Genomic DNA, 13,614 nt, shown 5'->3' on the forward strand with positions numbered 1-13,614 from the left:
TGGTGGGGAGGGGAGGCTAATTTTCAACATTTCCAGGTGATACACCTCTCATTACAGCTATAGGGGTCCAGTTCCTTGGTACACCGTAAACCTTGATTTACCGCCCTACAAAAGATGGCATGAGCTGATGGCTGACAAGGCACCAGCGGTAAGCTACGATGTTTAAATCTTCTGTTGCTAATGTTACTCAGTATAATTGTATTCTGAATAGAACCCTTCATGAAATTACCTGCCAGGTATTTTAAGAATGTGCTTTCAGCACTTTTCTGCCATTTACAGGGAGTGATGTTAGAGGAAAAGATGTCAGCCCTCTATAGCTTCTTGCTCCTTCAGAAGTTCTTGCCTGTGGTTCTTTACCTCTGTATCGTCTTCCTTCATCTAAATCATTAAGAATAAAGTATCATTTTAAAACTAAAGTTAGATTGCATTGTGTTTACATAGTCATTGAAAATGTTTTCCACTTCTATTGGATTTAGCAATATATGGGTCAATCAAAAGGTCTATATCTGCCTTCATTTTACTAATACTAGTAAATTTCAATGCTTATTTATATCTCTTATTGTTTTATTTATTTATCTTTCAGCTAAGGATTATAGTGAATTCCCTGAAAAATCTAGTAAATGCATTTGTGCCCAGTGGAAAAGTTATGCAAATAGTGGATCAAAAGTTGGTAAGAAATATTCCTACAGTAAATTTTAACCACATATACACACACAAGTAGACTTTAGAGAAGGCTCTGGTATCATTTGACAGCCACTTTTAGGAGCTTGTACAAATCTGCATTTATTCTAGACCACTTCGAGACGCCATGGGGGCTTGAAATTCCCAGGCTTGGTTAATATTAGAATAACAGGGCTCTAAGTAAGATGGCAGATCTTGGCAGCTGACTGCTGTTTAATGTTTTCTAACTTTAACATAGCTTTTCTAAAAGCATGGACTGCTTTACAGAGAAAGAGGCAAACACACACATTTTGTCTCGAGTGTATGTCCTTTCTATAGACTTAGGTTTGCACATTCACTATTAACAGACTGTTCTTTCCCTTAAGTACTTTGCCAGAATATTCCAGGATCCCCAGAGATTTTTTTCTAGACATGACCAGATGACACATGTACCCCACCTGTACTCTAGAGCCCCGCAGCAGCTGTGGCCCTGGAAGCTCAGGTTGCATGTTGCTTATGGCTGTGCATTCCGCAGACCATTGTCGTCCTGGTCACACAGGGAGACCCCATTTCTCAGCCCGTTTTATTTAGGTGTAACCAATGGAACATCTAAGGCCTGCCCCCCAAGGCTCCATGCGGGTCCCTCTTTTAGCCTTTGTTCTGAGGCCCTGATGGTCCTGCCGGGTGCAGAAGACTGGGGGGCAAGGCACAAGGACCCAGGTGGGGCAGATTTCCCAGCCTCCGGCACTGTGGACGTTTTGGGCCAGATACTTGTTTGTTGTGGGGGCTGTCGTGTGCATTGTAGAGTGTTTAGCAGCATCCCCGGCCCCTGCCCACCAGATGCCAAGAGCACTCCCTCTGTTGTGACAGCCAGAATTGTCTCTAGACATTGCCAGATGTCCCTTGGGATAAGAATTCCCCCGGCCAAGAACTGTTACTCTCGAGGGTCCTGTGGGCTCATGCTCCTTGGTGCTGTTGTGGGCACATCCTCCCTAAGAAGCACGAGCCACACCTGTTATCCCTCAGTTTATGTCCCTGAGCCTTTGCCTGAGGCTGTCGTATATGTTCCTGCTAATCAGACTTCTCCAAAATGGACATGCGGGCAGAAACTGAAGAGGAATGCACCACATCCCTTATGTCCTAATTTCCCCTCTTCTCTGACTGTTGGTCTGCTGGAGGGCAGTACTGCAAAGCCTCTAGGTTCCCAAGCTTTGGAATCAGGCAAAACTGGGTTTTAAGGCGGGACCAGTCACGTATTTGCTGTGTGTCCTTGGGGAGGTTTCTCAACGTCTAAAACTTCAGTTTTCTCATCAGGGAGAATAATATTTGCTAATAATACATATTCCGTATAGCGGTTGTGAGGATGAAATGACATTCAATAAATGTTCAGGAAGTTATTTGTTCTATTGGCCGGAATATTCTACTTGAGCAGTGTTTTGAAATCCTAGGGAAAAAAAAAATACATTGACTTAGGTCAAGTTATATATAAAGACCAAGCTGGTGAAAACAGACTTTTGAATTTTAATCATATTATCTCAGCAAGAGGCAGTGAGCTTAAATTGTGATCTCATTGTGAGTGAAAATAGTTGAGTTGATGATGTCCGCCATTAAATTTACTAATGTGTCCACTGTTTGCCAACAGAATCCAGTTAAAGCTTCTTAGCCCAAGGTCAGCCATTAGCCATGACCAAAGGTATTGTCAATGAGTAGAACAGCATCAGCCGAGCATGGAATAGGCTGAGTGGGAAGGAAGTGGTAATGAGGCTGCAGTGCCGATGGGTAGATGGCATCTTCACCGTGCGGATGCAGTGGCGTGCTGGGCAGAGACGAGAGTGAGGAGTCCTGCCGTTGTGATGTTCTTGTGTCGTGTTCGTGTTCGTTCGGTTACCCACGAGGAGATCATGCAGTCCCCTCTTTCTGGTGAAACATAAGGGTGGGAAGAAGCAAGCGACAGTCACAGGTCTCCATCTGATACCTGAGAACAGATGAGCTTCAGGAAATGAGCAGGAGGAGTTCAAGAATCGGGAGCCCGATATTGAGTATTATATGGAATCTTATAGAAACACATGATAGAAAAATGCCTAAAATTACATCTCATCACCACCTGTTATGGTAGCAATATATGGAATAACTCACATGTAAAACAAGCAGATCTCAAAGCATGCCTTCGGTTGAACGACTGGTAATTTATTTTTCAGCCTGGTCTCCTTGGCCCTCTTCCTAGCCCGTTTGAAGAGGAAATGAAAGGAATTGCAGCTGTTACTGAAATACCTTTAGGTAAAGTTTACTTTGCAGCCTTTGAAACACTTAATAAAACCTTTCAAATGTTTTTACTGAGGAATGATATCCATCTAGATCTTAAGTATATAGCGAGATGGAGTTTCCCAAATACAATCCACGGGTTACTGTGGACAGCTCATACTTGCTCTTTAATGTCATGTGAATTTGCTCTCACTTTAAAACGATGGAACCAACCCCTACCCACAGCCAATTCTCCATCACAATCACCTTCACTTACTGCATGTGCAGCTTTTAAATCACTGAAAAGGCTTCGAGGCTTTTCTTCCACTAAAGTAAGGCTAAGGTAAGAACCCGATGCATCTGTTCAGACTTCCCTCCAAATTCAACTTAAAGACACAGTTAGGAACAGATCTTTTCATAACCCGAGGACTGCCTGTATGTGCCTGTAACCACAACTCATGTCAAGATACAGAAAATTCTAGCACCACGCCCCTTCGCAAATAATACCCCTCACTAGACCAGGTGACCCCTATTCTGGCTTCACCATACATTAGTTTGGCCTCTCTTTGAACTTCCTATGACTAGAACCATACAATATGAACTCTCGTCTGGTTTCTTGTATTTATCATGATAGGTAGTATGCTATCATATGTATATACTGCAACTTACTCATTTACCCATGGGGGGATATATGGGTGGTTTTCCAGATTTTGAATATTATGAAGTGGCTATGAACATTTCTGTACAAGTCTTTTAATGGACTATTCACTCATTTCTCTTGGATACATACCTGGGAATGGAACTATAGGTTATAGCGTAGATATATGTTTAGCATTGTCGATCCTACCTAACAGTTTTCCAGAGTGGTTGTATCGGTATAGTATGAGAGTTTCAGTTTTCACCACTTGATACTTCATTCGATACTGTCCGTCTTTTTTATTTCAGCCATTTTGTTGGTTGTGTCAGAGTATCTCATTATCGTTTTAATTTGTACTTCCCTGATAACTAATGTGACTGAACACCCTATTGGTTCCTTCCTCCCTCCCCTCTTTCCCTCTTCCCCTCCCTCCTTCCTTCCTTTCCAGGGTGTGGATAAAGTGCTTGTTACAGTATTGTGCCCAGTTTTTATTAGTCTGAGAGAGTTGTTTATGTATTCTGGATACCAGTCCTTTGTTAGCTCTACGTATTGGGAATATCATCTTTCAGTCTATGGCTTATGTTTTTATTCTTTTACAGGTGTCTTTTGATGAGCAGAGATTGTTAATTTTAATGAAGTCCAGTTTCTCAATTGTCTCTTTTATGGTTAATGCTTTTTGGTGTCTATTTAAGAAATCTTTGCCTACCCCAAGTTTATGAAAATAGTCTTATATATTTTCTTCTACAGGTTTTATGTTTATATTTTTTACATTTAGACTTTTGATCTCTTGTGAATTAATTTTCATGTACGGTATGAGTTAAGGATCAAGGTTCAATTTTTTTTTTCCCATATGGAATATCCAGTTGATCAAACATCATTTACTGAAAACATTATCCTTTCCTCAGTAGAATGCAGTGGTGCCTTTGTTATAAATCAGACAACCATATATACCTGGTTCTGTTTTGGGACCTCCCATTAAGTTTAATTTATCTGTGTGTCTTTCCCTATACCAATACCACACTACCTCAGTCACTAATGATTTAAAGTCTCACAATTAGGATAAATCTTCCAACTTTTGTTTTTCTTCACCATTTTCTTGGCTATTCCAGGTCCTTTGTGTTTCCTCAATTTTAGAATCAGCTTCTCAACTTTGACAAAAAAACCTGCTGCTGTTTTGAGTGGGATTGTAATCTGTAGTTAAATTGGAGGAGATGTAACACCTTAATAATACTGAGTTTTCTAATCCATGAATACGGTTTATTTCTCTCTTTATTTCGGTCATTGACTTCTGTGTTTTCTGTTTCCAGGGAAGAGGTTTTACATATCGTTCATTAAGCTATTCTTAGGTAGTGATGGTTTTGGAAACTGTTTAAAATTTCAGTTCCCAATCGTGTATCATTTATTTTTAATTTAATGAAAAAGATTTGTTCCACCATCTCAAAAGTTTTATTTTCAAGCTACCCAATCAATAGACTTGTTATTTTAGAAGGTAGTAGTAGCAGGGTTTTACAAGGATAGAGAGATGTTTGAGAATTTCTGAAAATCAGTAGTATTCATCAACCAAAGTGGCTAGGTTGTTATTATTCATGTCTTTAAAAAATCATTTAAAAAAATAACATACTAGAAATAGCTATATGTATAACCTATATGAGAAATAAATCTTTAGTTGCTTTATTGTGTGAAGAACTCTAGCAAATCAGTGCCAAATATAAATATCTCAAGAGAAAACTCGGTTAAGAAGATTAACAAGATGACACAGTGTGAGGTATGCAGCCAGTGTTATTGAGCTGTTTACATGGAAATGGTGAACGGATGTATGTTTGGTTGTGTATATTGCCACCAAAAATGAAATGTTAAAAAAAAACAAAAAGATTAACAGATGATTCATGATGAAAGAAAATAAGAGCAGCATTTCACCAAAAGAGAAATCAATAAAATCAACCCTGGGTTGCGGGCGAAAAGAACATGTTAAGCCTAAGATGTTAGCATTAAATGGGACCGAGATAAAAGTGCCTGGTATACCTTTGAGTTAAATACTAGATGGTATTATTCCGTTTTGGAAAAATATTTTTACAATAAAATGTCCTAATGGATTTTTTTGGCACTTCGGCACTTATGTTTTTATTAATAGCTCACATATCTCCTTAGAAACTTTAGTCACACTAAAAATCTGGTCAAAATATGCTCAACATTTTCAGCATACATCCAAGATGCATTAAATTATCATGTGTGAGCTGTCTAAAGAAAATTAAAAAGAAGCATCCTGTTTAAAAAAAAAAAATCATTGCCGTTGGGTTGATTCCAACTCATAGCGACCCTATAGGACAGAGTAGAACTGCCCTATAGGGTTTCCAAGGAGCCGCTGGTGGATTCAAACTGCTGACCTTTTGGTTAGCAGCCAAGCTTGTAACCACTGATAGGGATACTTTGTGGTAGCCGAGCTCCAGCTGCCCAGGTGTTCAGCTTGCCCAGCACCTGTCCCTGGGTGACCTGGTTCATCTGGAGTGTAGAGAGGGCACACGCTGGTGAAGGACCAGCACCCAGCCAGGTGCTCCGGCATGCTCAGACTGGCCTGCGGTCACTTACGTACATCAAAGTACACACTCGTGTAGAGACGATACCAGGTGCCGGCCAGTCGATTCTGACTCAGGGCGACCCCGTGTGTGTCCGAGTAGATCTGCTCCAGAGGGTTTTCAATGGCTGATTTTTTGGGAGTAGATCACCAGGCCTTTCTTTTGGCACACCTCTGGGTAGAGTTTAACTGCCGAGCACCTTAACTGCTTGCACTCTAACCTTTTCTTAAAAAATAATGTTTTTACATTGTCGTGGTTCTGTATATTAACAAGAAAATTTCCTTTCTTTCCCATAGGCGAGATTATTTTATTCAATATTTTCTATGAATTTTTTACCATTTGTACTTCAATAGTAACAGAAGACAAAGAAGGTAAGTGCGTGCACAGGGAGGGTGGGTGGTGAAGAGCGGCAAGTTAAAAAAACAAGTCTTCTAAATAAACGCAACTGGAACTTGTTCTAAAACCTGGGCTTGCTATGTAAATTTTGTATGTGGCCTACAGTTTTGCATACCTTGTCCAATGTTTAGAAGTGGATCGAAAACTCTCCTTAAGTTCACTGTAATTCTTCTTGGAGTTTAATGCAGGCATGCAGAGGACTCTGGAGTAGTCTTTGAAGTATAAACATTCTTACCGTTCCTCAGAGTCTGTTATGCTATCTACAAGATTTGACATTAGTACTCTCAGGAGCTACTTCATTCTCTTCAGCTACATAATGGTCCCAGCCTTTCCTGGAAGCTCAGGACAACCATTCTCTCATCATTTTCCAGCCAAAGGATATGTGACCCTGCGTCTACCAGCGTCACTTTCCCATATTTTCCCCGGCAGTTCCCTAGATTACAAAGCCCAGGATGATTTACTTTGATTCACCCTGTTCCTTGGCCTATACTCTGGGTGTAAAGTATACTTATACCTAACCCTTGGGGTGTCCAGCTGTAGGTGACATCCCTGAAACACATTGGTAGTCATATTAGTTGAGGTTAAGATATCTTTGTTTTGGTAGAACCATGCCATAGTGTGCCAAAGGATGACCATTGATCCTTTTCCAGTATTCTGATCTTACCTGAAACTCTGCTGCTCCCAGGTTTTGTGGGAGGGACCTGGCAGATGTGTCAGTGACAGCAGTTTGAGATAAAGGAGGGTGCTGATGATTTTGTTAACAAGGCTTATGCTATCAGGCAGCTGCTTAATTCTGACGGTTAGATTGAGCAGATGTGGATATGAAGTAACCAACCTTAAGTGTTCAAACTTAAGTACTATTGATTTAGAATCAGTAGTACTATCTTGACTGTATTATGTGTCTCTTCTGCTCATTGTCAACTAGGTCATCTACTACATGGCAGAAACATGGATTTTGGAGTATTTCTTGGGTGAGTAAAGAACAGTGTGTTATCAGTCTGTAAGAAGAATATACTATATTGATGAAAAGTCAGTCCCAAGCCATGTGCCAGATACGTCCATAAGTCAAGATACTGGATTCCTTAGTTTTGAGGCAAGATAAGCACACTTATCCCTCAGTTATTTGAAAGTTTGTGACTGAGAAATTCTACTTAGTGAGCAGAGATCTTGAGCATGCTTGAAGGTCCTAGATGCGTGTCTTATTTATTCCTTAGAAGGGAGAGCAGCATTGTATTTCATGTGCCCTCTTGACTTTTCTGGAGCCCTGGTGGTGCAGTGGTTAAGAGCTTGGCTGCTAACCTAAAGTCCAGCAGTTCAAATCCACAAGCCACTCCTTGGAAACCCTATGGGGCAGTTCTGCCTGTCCTATAGGGTCGCTGTGAGTCGGAATCAACTTGACAGCAATGGGTTTGGTTTTTACTTGGCCTTTCTGAAAAAATATAAAGAGTGCCAGAGTTGGGCATTGCAGTTAGAGAGACCTGAATTTGAATCAGGGACTCACCATATACTGTGTGATACCAGGACAGTTACTTAATGTCTGCAAACCTCAATTTTGGTGTCTGAAAAATTGGAGATAAAACTACCGTATTACAAAGTTCTTGCTAGGATTGATCACTAGTCATTAAGTAGATAAAGCACCTAGTACAACATCTGGCTCTTATCACCATATTCATCATTATCATCAACGTCAACCAGATTATTCTTACATGTCACTGAAACTTGTCTTATGCAGGTGGAATATAAATAATAATTCCTGGGTCATAACTGAAGAACTCAAGCCTTTAACAGTGAATTTGGACTTCCAGAGAAACAATAAAACTGTCTTCAAGGCTACAGGTTTTGCTGGCTACGTGGGCATGTTAACAGGATTCAGACCAGTAAGGAATCTACTGTTATATAACCTTACATGTTGCTCTGTGTCCCACTTTTCCTATCTCTGAAGGGTGGAGTCTAAGGAAATGAGGACCTAAAAAGAACATGAAGGTCTCGTTCATTCCCTTGTCCTTCTTGTCACCTTTGTAGGTGTGTAGGAAGGCAATGAAGGTCTCTAAGCCAGGTCTGGGATAAGGGGTCGAGTCAGAATCTGGGATCTAGTCCTGGGTCTGCCGCTCAGGCAAGTCAGGTGCTCATTCTCTGCACTTGAGCTTCCCTCAGAAAAGTGAGGCCAGTAATAGCCGGCCTGCTTTGCTCATATACTAGGTGTGAAAAACTTTGAACTTGTAAAAAAGCTTTGTTCGTAGGAGGTGCTATTACCATGGTCTTGGTTTCTCTGTGCATTCTTTGTCCAGTCCTGACCTTTGTATACTATACAGTAGAATAACAGGCCCTTAAAGAGGGAGGGGGGTTGAAGTTTCTGAGTTTATTGCTTTGTATTTTTCTCAGGGACTGTTCAGTCTTACCATCAATGAACGTTTCGCTATGAATGGCGGTTATATGGGTGAGTAGAGTGTTCTGAATAGAAATGGGAATTCTGTAAATGTGTTAAGAGGAGGGCTGGACTATACTTTCTGGTTAAGTAGCCTCATCTCTTCCAGTCCTGTGAATGTGCGTGTGTATGATCTCCTGCAGGTGTCCTGGAGTGGATTCTGGGGAAGAAAGATGCCACGTGGATAGGGTTTCTCACTAGATCGGTTTTGGAAAATAGCACAAGGTAATCTGTTTGGTTGCTTTATTATCTAATTGTTAGTTTATTTGAAATGATTCATATTAAAATATAAAAATATTTTCAAGCCCAAGTTTATCTTCCATTGAGGAATTATTTCAGAATTTCTTAGATCATGGCTTTGACATTCATATGGAATTATTCCCACTTGGGTGTGTATATTGTTTGTGTGTGTGTTTTATAGCAGTGATATGAATTGATTTATTTAAAAAGTGCTGAAGACACTGCCACTATTTAGAGCATCTGAATTATTTGATGTAACACAAAACATCATACACAAAAGAAAAATTATATAATAAAATCATTTAAATTAATACATACTAACCTAGGAGTTATATTCTGCTCTGGTGCAGAAATTTTATAGCAGCAAAACTGCCTTTCCTTTAGCCAGTACTGCATCCAGATGACCTAGGATAAATGGGCATCAGGCCTATTTTTGATGTTTTCCAAGTATTTAAGAGTTAAACAGACTGCTCTGTGAAGTAAAATCAAAGAGTTTTATCGAAGGAATAGAACAATTCGAATCGGGAAGCACACATCGAAAGTGTAATTTGCTCCCATGTGCAGACAGGCAAGGGAGCTTTTATAGGGAAAAAGCACGTGACTGTGACCGCAAACATCTTTCTTTAGCATCACATACGAACATTCTGTCTGAGAACAGGGCATTCACAAAGCCATCATATGCTTCCTAGAATATTCTTAAACAATCATGATTGTAATCTTCAATATCACAGTTTTCTTAGAACACACCTCTGAAACAGTTCCTTCCTCTTATCTACTTTAAACCATGCATTTTTCAAGCCTGTCTTGAAAACAATGGTCACTAGTTGTCTTTCCTCAGAGTTAATGATAAACTGGATAAGCAGAAATGAAGTGGCCCTGCAGGTAGGCTAGGAGTGAGAGAATAAAATGGATCTTAAAAGAAAATGAAGGTCGGGCTACACTGGAATCTGTCATCTCAGTCATGCCAAGCACCTTGATTTAGAAATGATCTTTATACAGGGAATGAGATTTAATAGTCGTCTTTGGTAATCCAGTCCATGTTTTAATAGCCCTAATTTTCAAGAAACCATCCCTGGGTGGTACAAATGGCTAAGCACTAGACTACTAGCTAAAAGTTGGTGGTTCTAATCCACCCAGAGGCACCTCAGAAGAAAGGCATGGCAGTCTGCTTCCAGAAGGTCCCAGCCTTGAAACCCCTATGGAGCATTTCTACTCTGCACACATGGGGTTGCCATGAGTCAGAATTGACTCAACAGCAACTAGCAGCAACAACCGGTAATTTTCAAGAAGCTTTATATTCCCTAAATCCTGTTTACTATACTTCATATGATCGCCCCTTATTCTACTGTTGAATGAAAGGCATGAACTAGAAGGATGGAAGAAGATCTCTTGAAGCCATTTTGTTTCTCCTTCCTATTAAAGAGACCTTCTGACAATACCGTTTCAGCTCTCCGTGTCTCCTAACACATGAACAGGGACTGTCTGTCCCCGAACGTTGCTTGACATCTGTTTTAAAAATCATATTCCTCAGATGCTTGTTTTCCCTTCGTTTCCACAGAGCTAAAAAAATTCCCATTTCTATACTTTCCAAATCAACTAAAAATGTTTCCTTTTAATTTTTTTGTTTGTTTCTCCATAGTTATGAAGAAACCAAGAATATACTGACCAAAACCAAGATACTGGCCCCAGCATACTTTATCCTGGGAGGCAACCAATCTGGGGAGGGTTGTGTGATTACAAGAGACAGAAAAGTATCTTTGGATGTATATGAGTAAGTATGTGTATTAAACAAAATAGGTAGAAACTAAAGCATAGGCTGACATAGTACAGGTTTAAGGTGTGAAGCCTGAGACAGACTCTTTCTTTTTGTATCTAGACTCAACCCTAAACAGGGTAGGTGGTATGTGATACAGACAAATTATGACCGTTGGAGAAATCCCTTCTTCCTTGACGATCGTAGAACAACTACAAAGATATGTCTGAACCAGACAACCCAAGAGGTATGTTTGCAGTGTCACATGCTGAAAGAAGTTGTGGACCATTAAAGATTTTCTTAGTTCCGCTATTTTTCTTTGGTCTTTGAAGAATTTATAAACCTCATCTTACTCAGTACCTCTAGACTGAGTTTGATTTTTAACTGAAAGACCAAAATCTTGCTGCACTTTTTTTTCTTATCTTAATTCTGTGAAACTGAGTGACAAACGGACAAGAATTAAAGAAGGGAGGGAGAGAGAATAAAAACATAACATGCTAGAGCCCTTATTGAGTCAATCTGTTTCTAAACGTGACCCTGAGGGAAATTCTTTCAGGAGAATTTAGAAAGACTGAAGAATGTCCTGGTTTCTAATGACCCACTTGTGTAGATAAAGCTGTTGGCATCTGTAATTTACTGAACACAACTATTTTTGTGTTTTAGAAAATTTCACTTCCAACCATATATGATGTCCTGTCAACAAAACCTGTTCTCAACAAGGTATTTCCTATTTATATATTTCGCTTTTTGGAGAAGAATTTGGTCCTTTGCTTTATCTTTCCCTGTTACCTTGGATCAATTTGAGTTAGAATTCTAATTCCTATTCAGCTTAACGCTGATTTTTTTAATGCTTTTGTGTGAGAATGTGACAATGTATGTGCGAAAATGTAACAAAGAATTTGATCACGGTGGCTTGACAACCGCATTGGCCAAGTATTGTTTCCAGCTTTACTTAAATGGCATTTGAATTAAGTCAAGCATTTTACTCTTGATTTCTCCCTATCCGTCAGAAATCCCAACCCATACTCTACAACAAACTTGACAAAGTCTAAAGCCGGTTTTCAGACAGAGCTCTTTGTGTTGATGGATTAGTGTTTCCCTTAAGGCTTACCATATCCTTTTTTCTTTTCCTAACATTATAGCTAGGAAAATGCCAGCAAGTTTCCTAATAGTCCAGTTTGCTAGAAGTCACCCACTGTGTGTTCAGTACATACACACCCTGACTTTCCCAGTTGTCCCTAACTCTCCCTAAAACACAAGTGTCTCTGTTAACCTGACAGCAGGAATTCCACCAGCCCTGTAGCATTTACATCAGAACACAGCACCTGCAGGAAGCCTTCCTTAATCTCACTGGTCCTGCATTAATTCTCATTTTGCCCAGACCATCTTCATGTGAGCCCACAATTATGTTACTTCCATATTCCTTGTGACTGTGTGCATTTGTGTGTTCTATAATCTGTGTGCCTCCATATTTCCCCACTGTGTTACAAATTCTTTAAGGATAGCAGAAGCTAAACAGTCTGTAGTGTACTGTGAGGCTTTGCGTGACTGCAGGTTATACTTTGTGGAGGACTGAGTCTTAAATCTCCTGAAGCGTTGCTGGAGAAGCAATGTACTGCTTGGGAGTAAAGCCTTGTAAAGAACTGAAGAGATGTCTCCCGAGCCTATGTATATTCACTTCCGGGCACACTGGTTCTATTGAAGTTGGTTGTTTTCTTTACCATAGTTCAAGTAACTTCTTAAAGCAAATTCCAGAAGTATAAAAATGCTAACATGAACCAGGACATCTTATAGCTGAAAACATACGTAAAGTAAAAATAACTTTCCTTTCAGCTGACTATATTCACGGCCTTGATGGATGTCACCAGAGGTCAATTTGAAACTTACCTGCGGGATTGCCCGGACCCTTGTATAGGTTGGTGAGCGTCTGGCCTCCCGGGTGCGCTGTGACATGAAGATCTGATCTGACACTGGCCGACAGCGCAGCCAGCGGATCTTCTCCTTCCAGAGACTCCTAAGACTCAGAGCAGCTTCTCTCTGAGGCATGAGCGTGTCCTCAATGTGTTTACAGGTCATAGGCTGTTTGGGCCATGATTGTTGATTGTCCTTACTTAGAGATGGCATCTTTAAGTGAAGTACAGCAATCATCTAGAATTAATTTCGGACTTTCATTTCACTCTGACATTATTGGAAGGTTGGGGATGGTGCTTAGACTGTTGTGGGGCCCTTTTCTACTGAATAAAATGATAGCCCCTGTGATCATTTAATATAGTACATCTGTGTGAGAAAAAGCAAATAGCCCACACTGATGGTTTTTTAATTCTGTCTACATATTCGTATGCTTGTCTGTACATCAGTCTTGTCCTCCTGATTCTGATTATTAAAAATTAATCTACTGTAGTCTTTGCTTTCTGTGACAGCAGCGTAATTTCATTTCTTTTGATGGGGGAGAGGAAAAAGACATATTCAACTGTATATTCCCCTTAATAGGCAATAAATGGGCCTTTGACTTTGTGAACAGAAGTACTTTCTGAGGTTCATGAACCAGTCTGCAAGGCAGTATTTTATGGAAAGAACTGAGGTTGCGGTGTGGTGGATCACTTTTATATGGCCTTTCTCTCCAAGGTCTTGGTAACTCCCACCAAATGACTAGGTGGGACTATGCAGATTAGGTGCTTGTGGCCCACCA

General features: G+C 40.2%; 1 protein-coding gene across 2 annotated transcripts in view; it reads left to right on the top strand.

The window, feature by feature from the left end:
* Positions 1–13,322, top strand: part of ASAH1 (N-acylsphingosine amidohydrolase 1) — a 29,593-nt gene extending 16,271 nt beyond the window's left edge. For both annotated transcript variants that reach the window (XM_004382781.2, XM_023737223.1), the window contains exons 3-14: positions 58–148; positions 584–670; positions 2,859–2,937; positions 6,408–6,482; positions 7,433–7,478; positions 8,240–8,384; positions 8,890–8,944; positions 9,076–9,157; positions 10,812–10,943; positions 11,049–11,172; positions 11,589–11,645; positions 12,759–13,322. In XM_004382781.2, coding sequence (XP_004382838.1) covers positions 58–148; positions 584–670; positions 2,859–2,937; positions 6,408–6,482; positions 7,433–7,478; positions 8,240–8,384; positions 8,890–8,944; positions 9,076–9,157; positions 10,812–10,943; positions 11,049–11,172; positions 11,589–11,645; positions 12,759–12,848 — 1,063 coding nt within the window. In that variant the 3' untranslated portion in view covers positions 12,849–13,322. The remainder of the gene's footprint in view (positions 1–57; positions 149–583; positions 671–2,858; positions 2,938–6,407; positions 6,483–7,432; positions 7,479–8,239; positions 8,385–8,889; positions 8,945–9,075; positions 9,158–10,811; positions 10,944–11,048; positions 11,173–11,588; positions 11,646–12,758) is intronic.
* Positions 13,323–13,614: the final 292 nt, after the last annotated feature.

Source organism: Trichechus manatus, unplaced genomic scaffold (genome assembly GCF_000243295.1).
Source record: "Trichechus manatus latirostris isolate Lorelei unplaced genomic scaffold, TriManLat1.0 scaffold00099, whole genome shotgun sequence".
In the NCBI taxonomy this organism is placed as follows: Eukaryota; Metazoa; Chordata; class Mammalia; order Sirenia; family Trichechidae; genus Trichechus; species Trichechus manatus.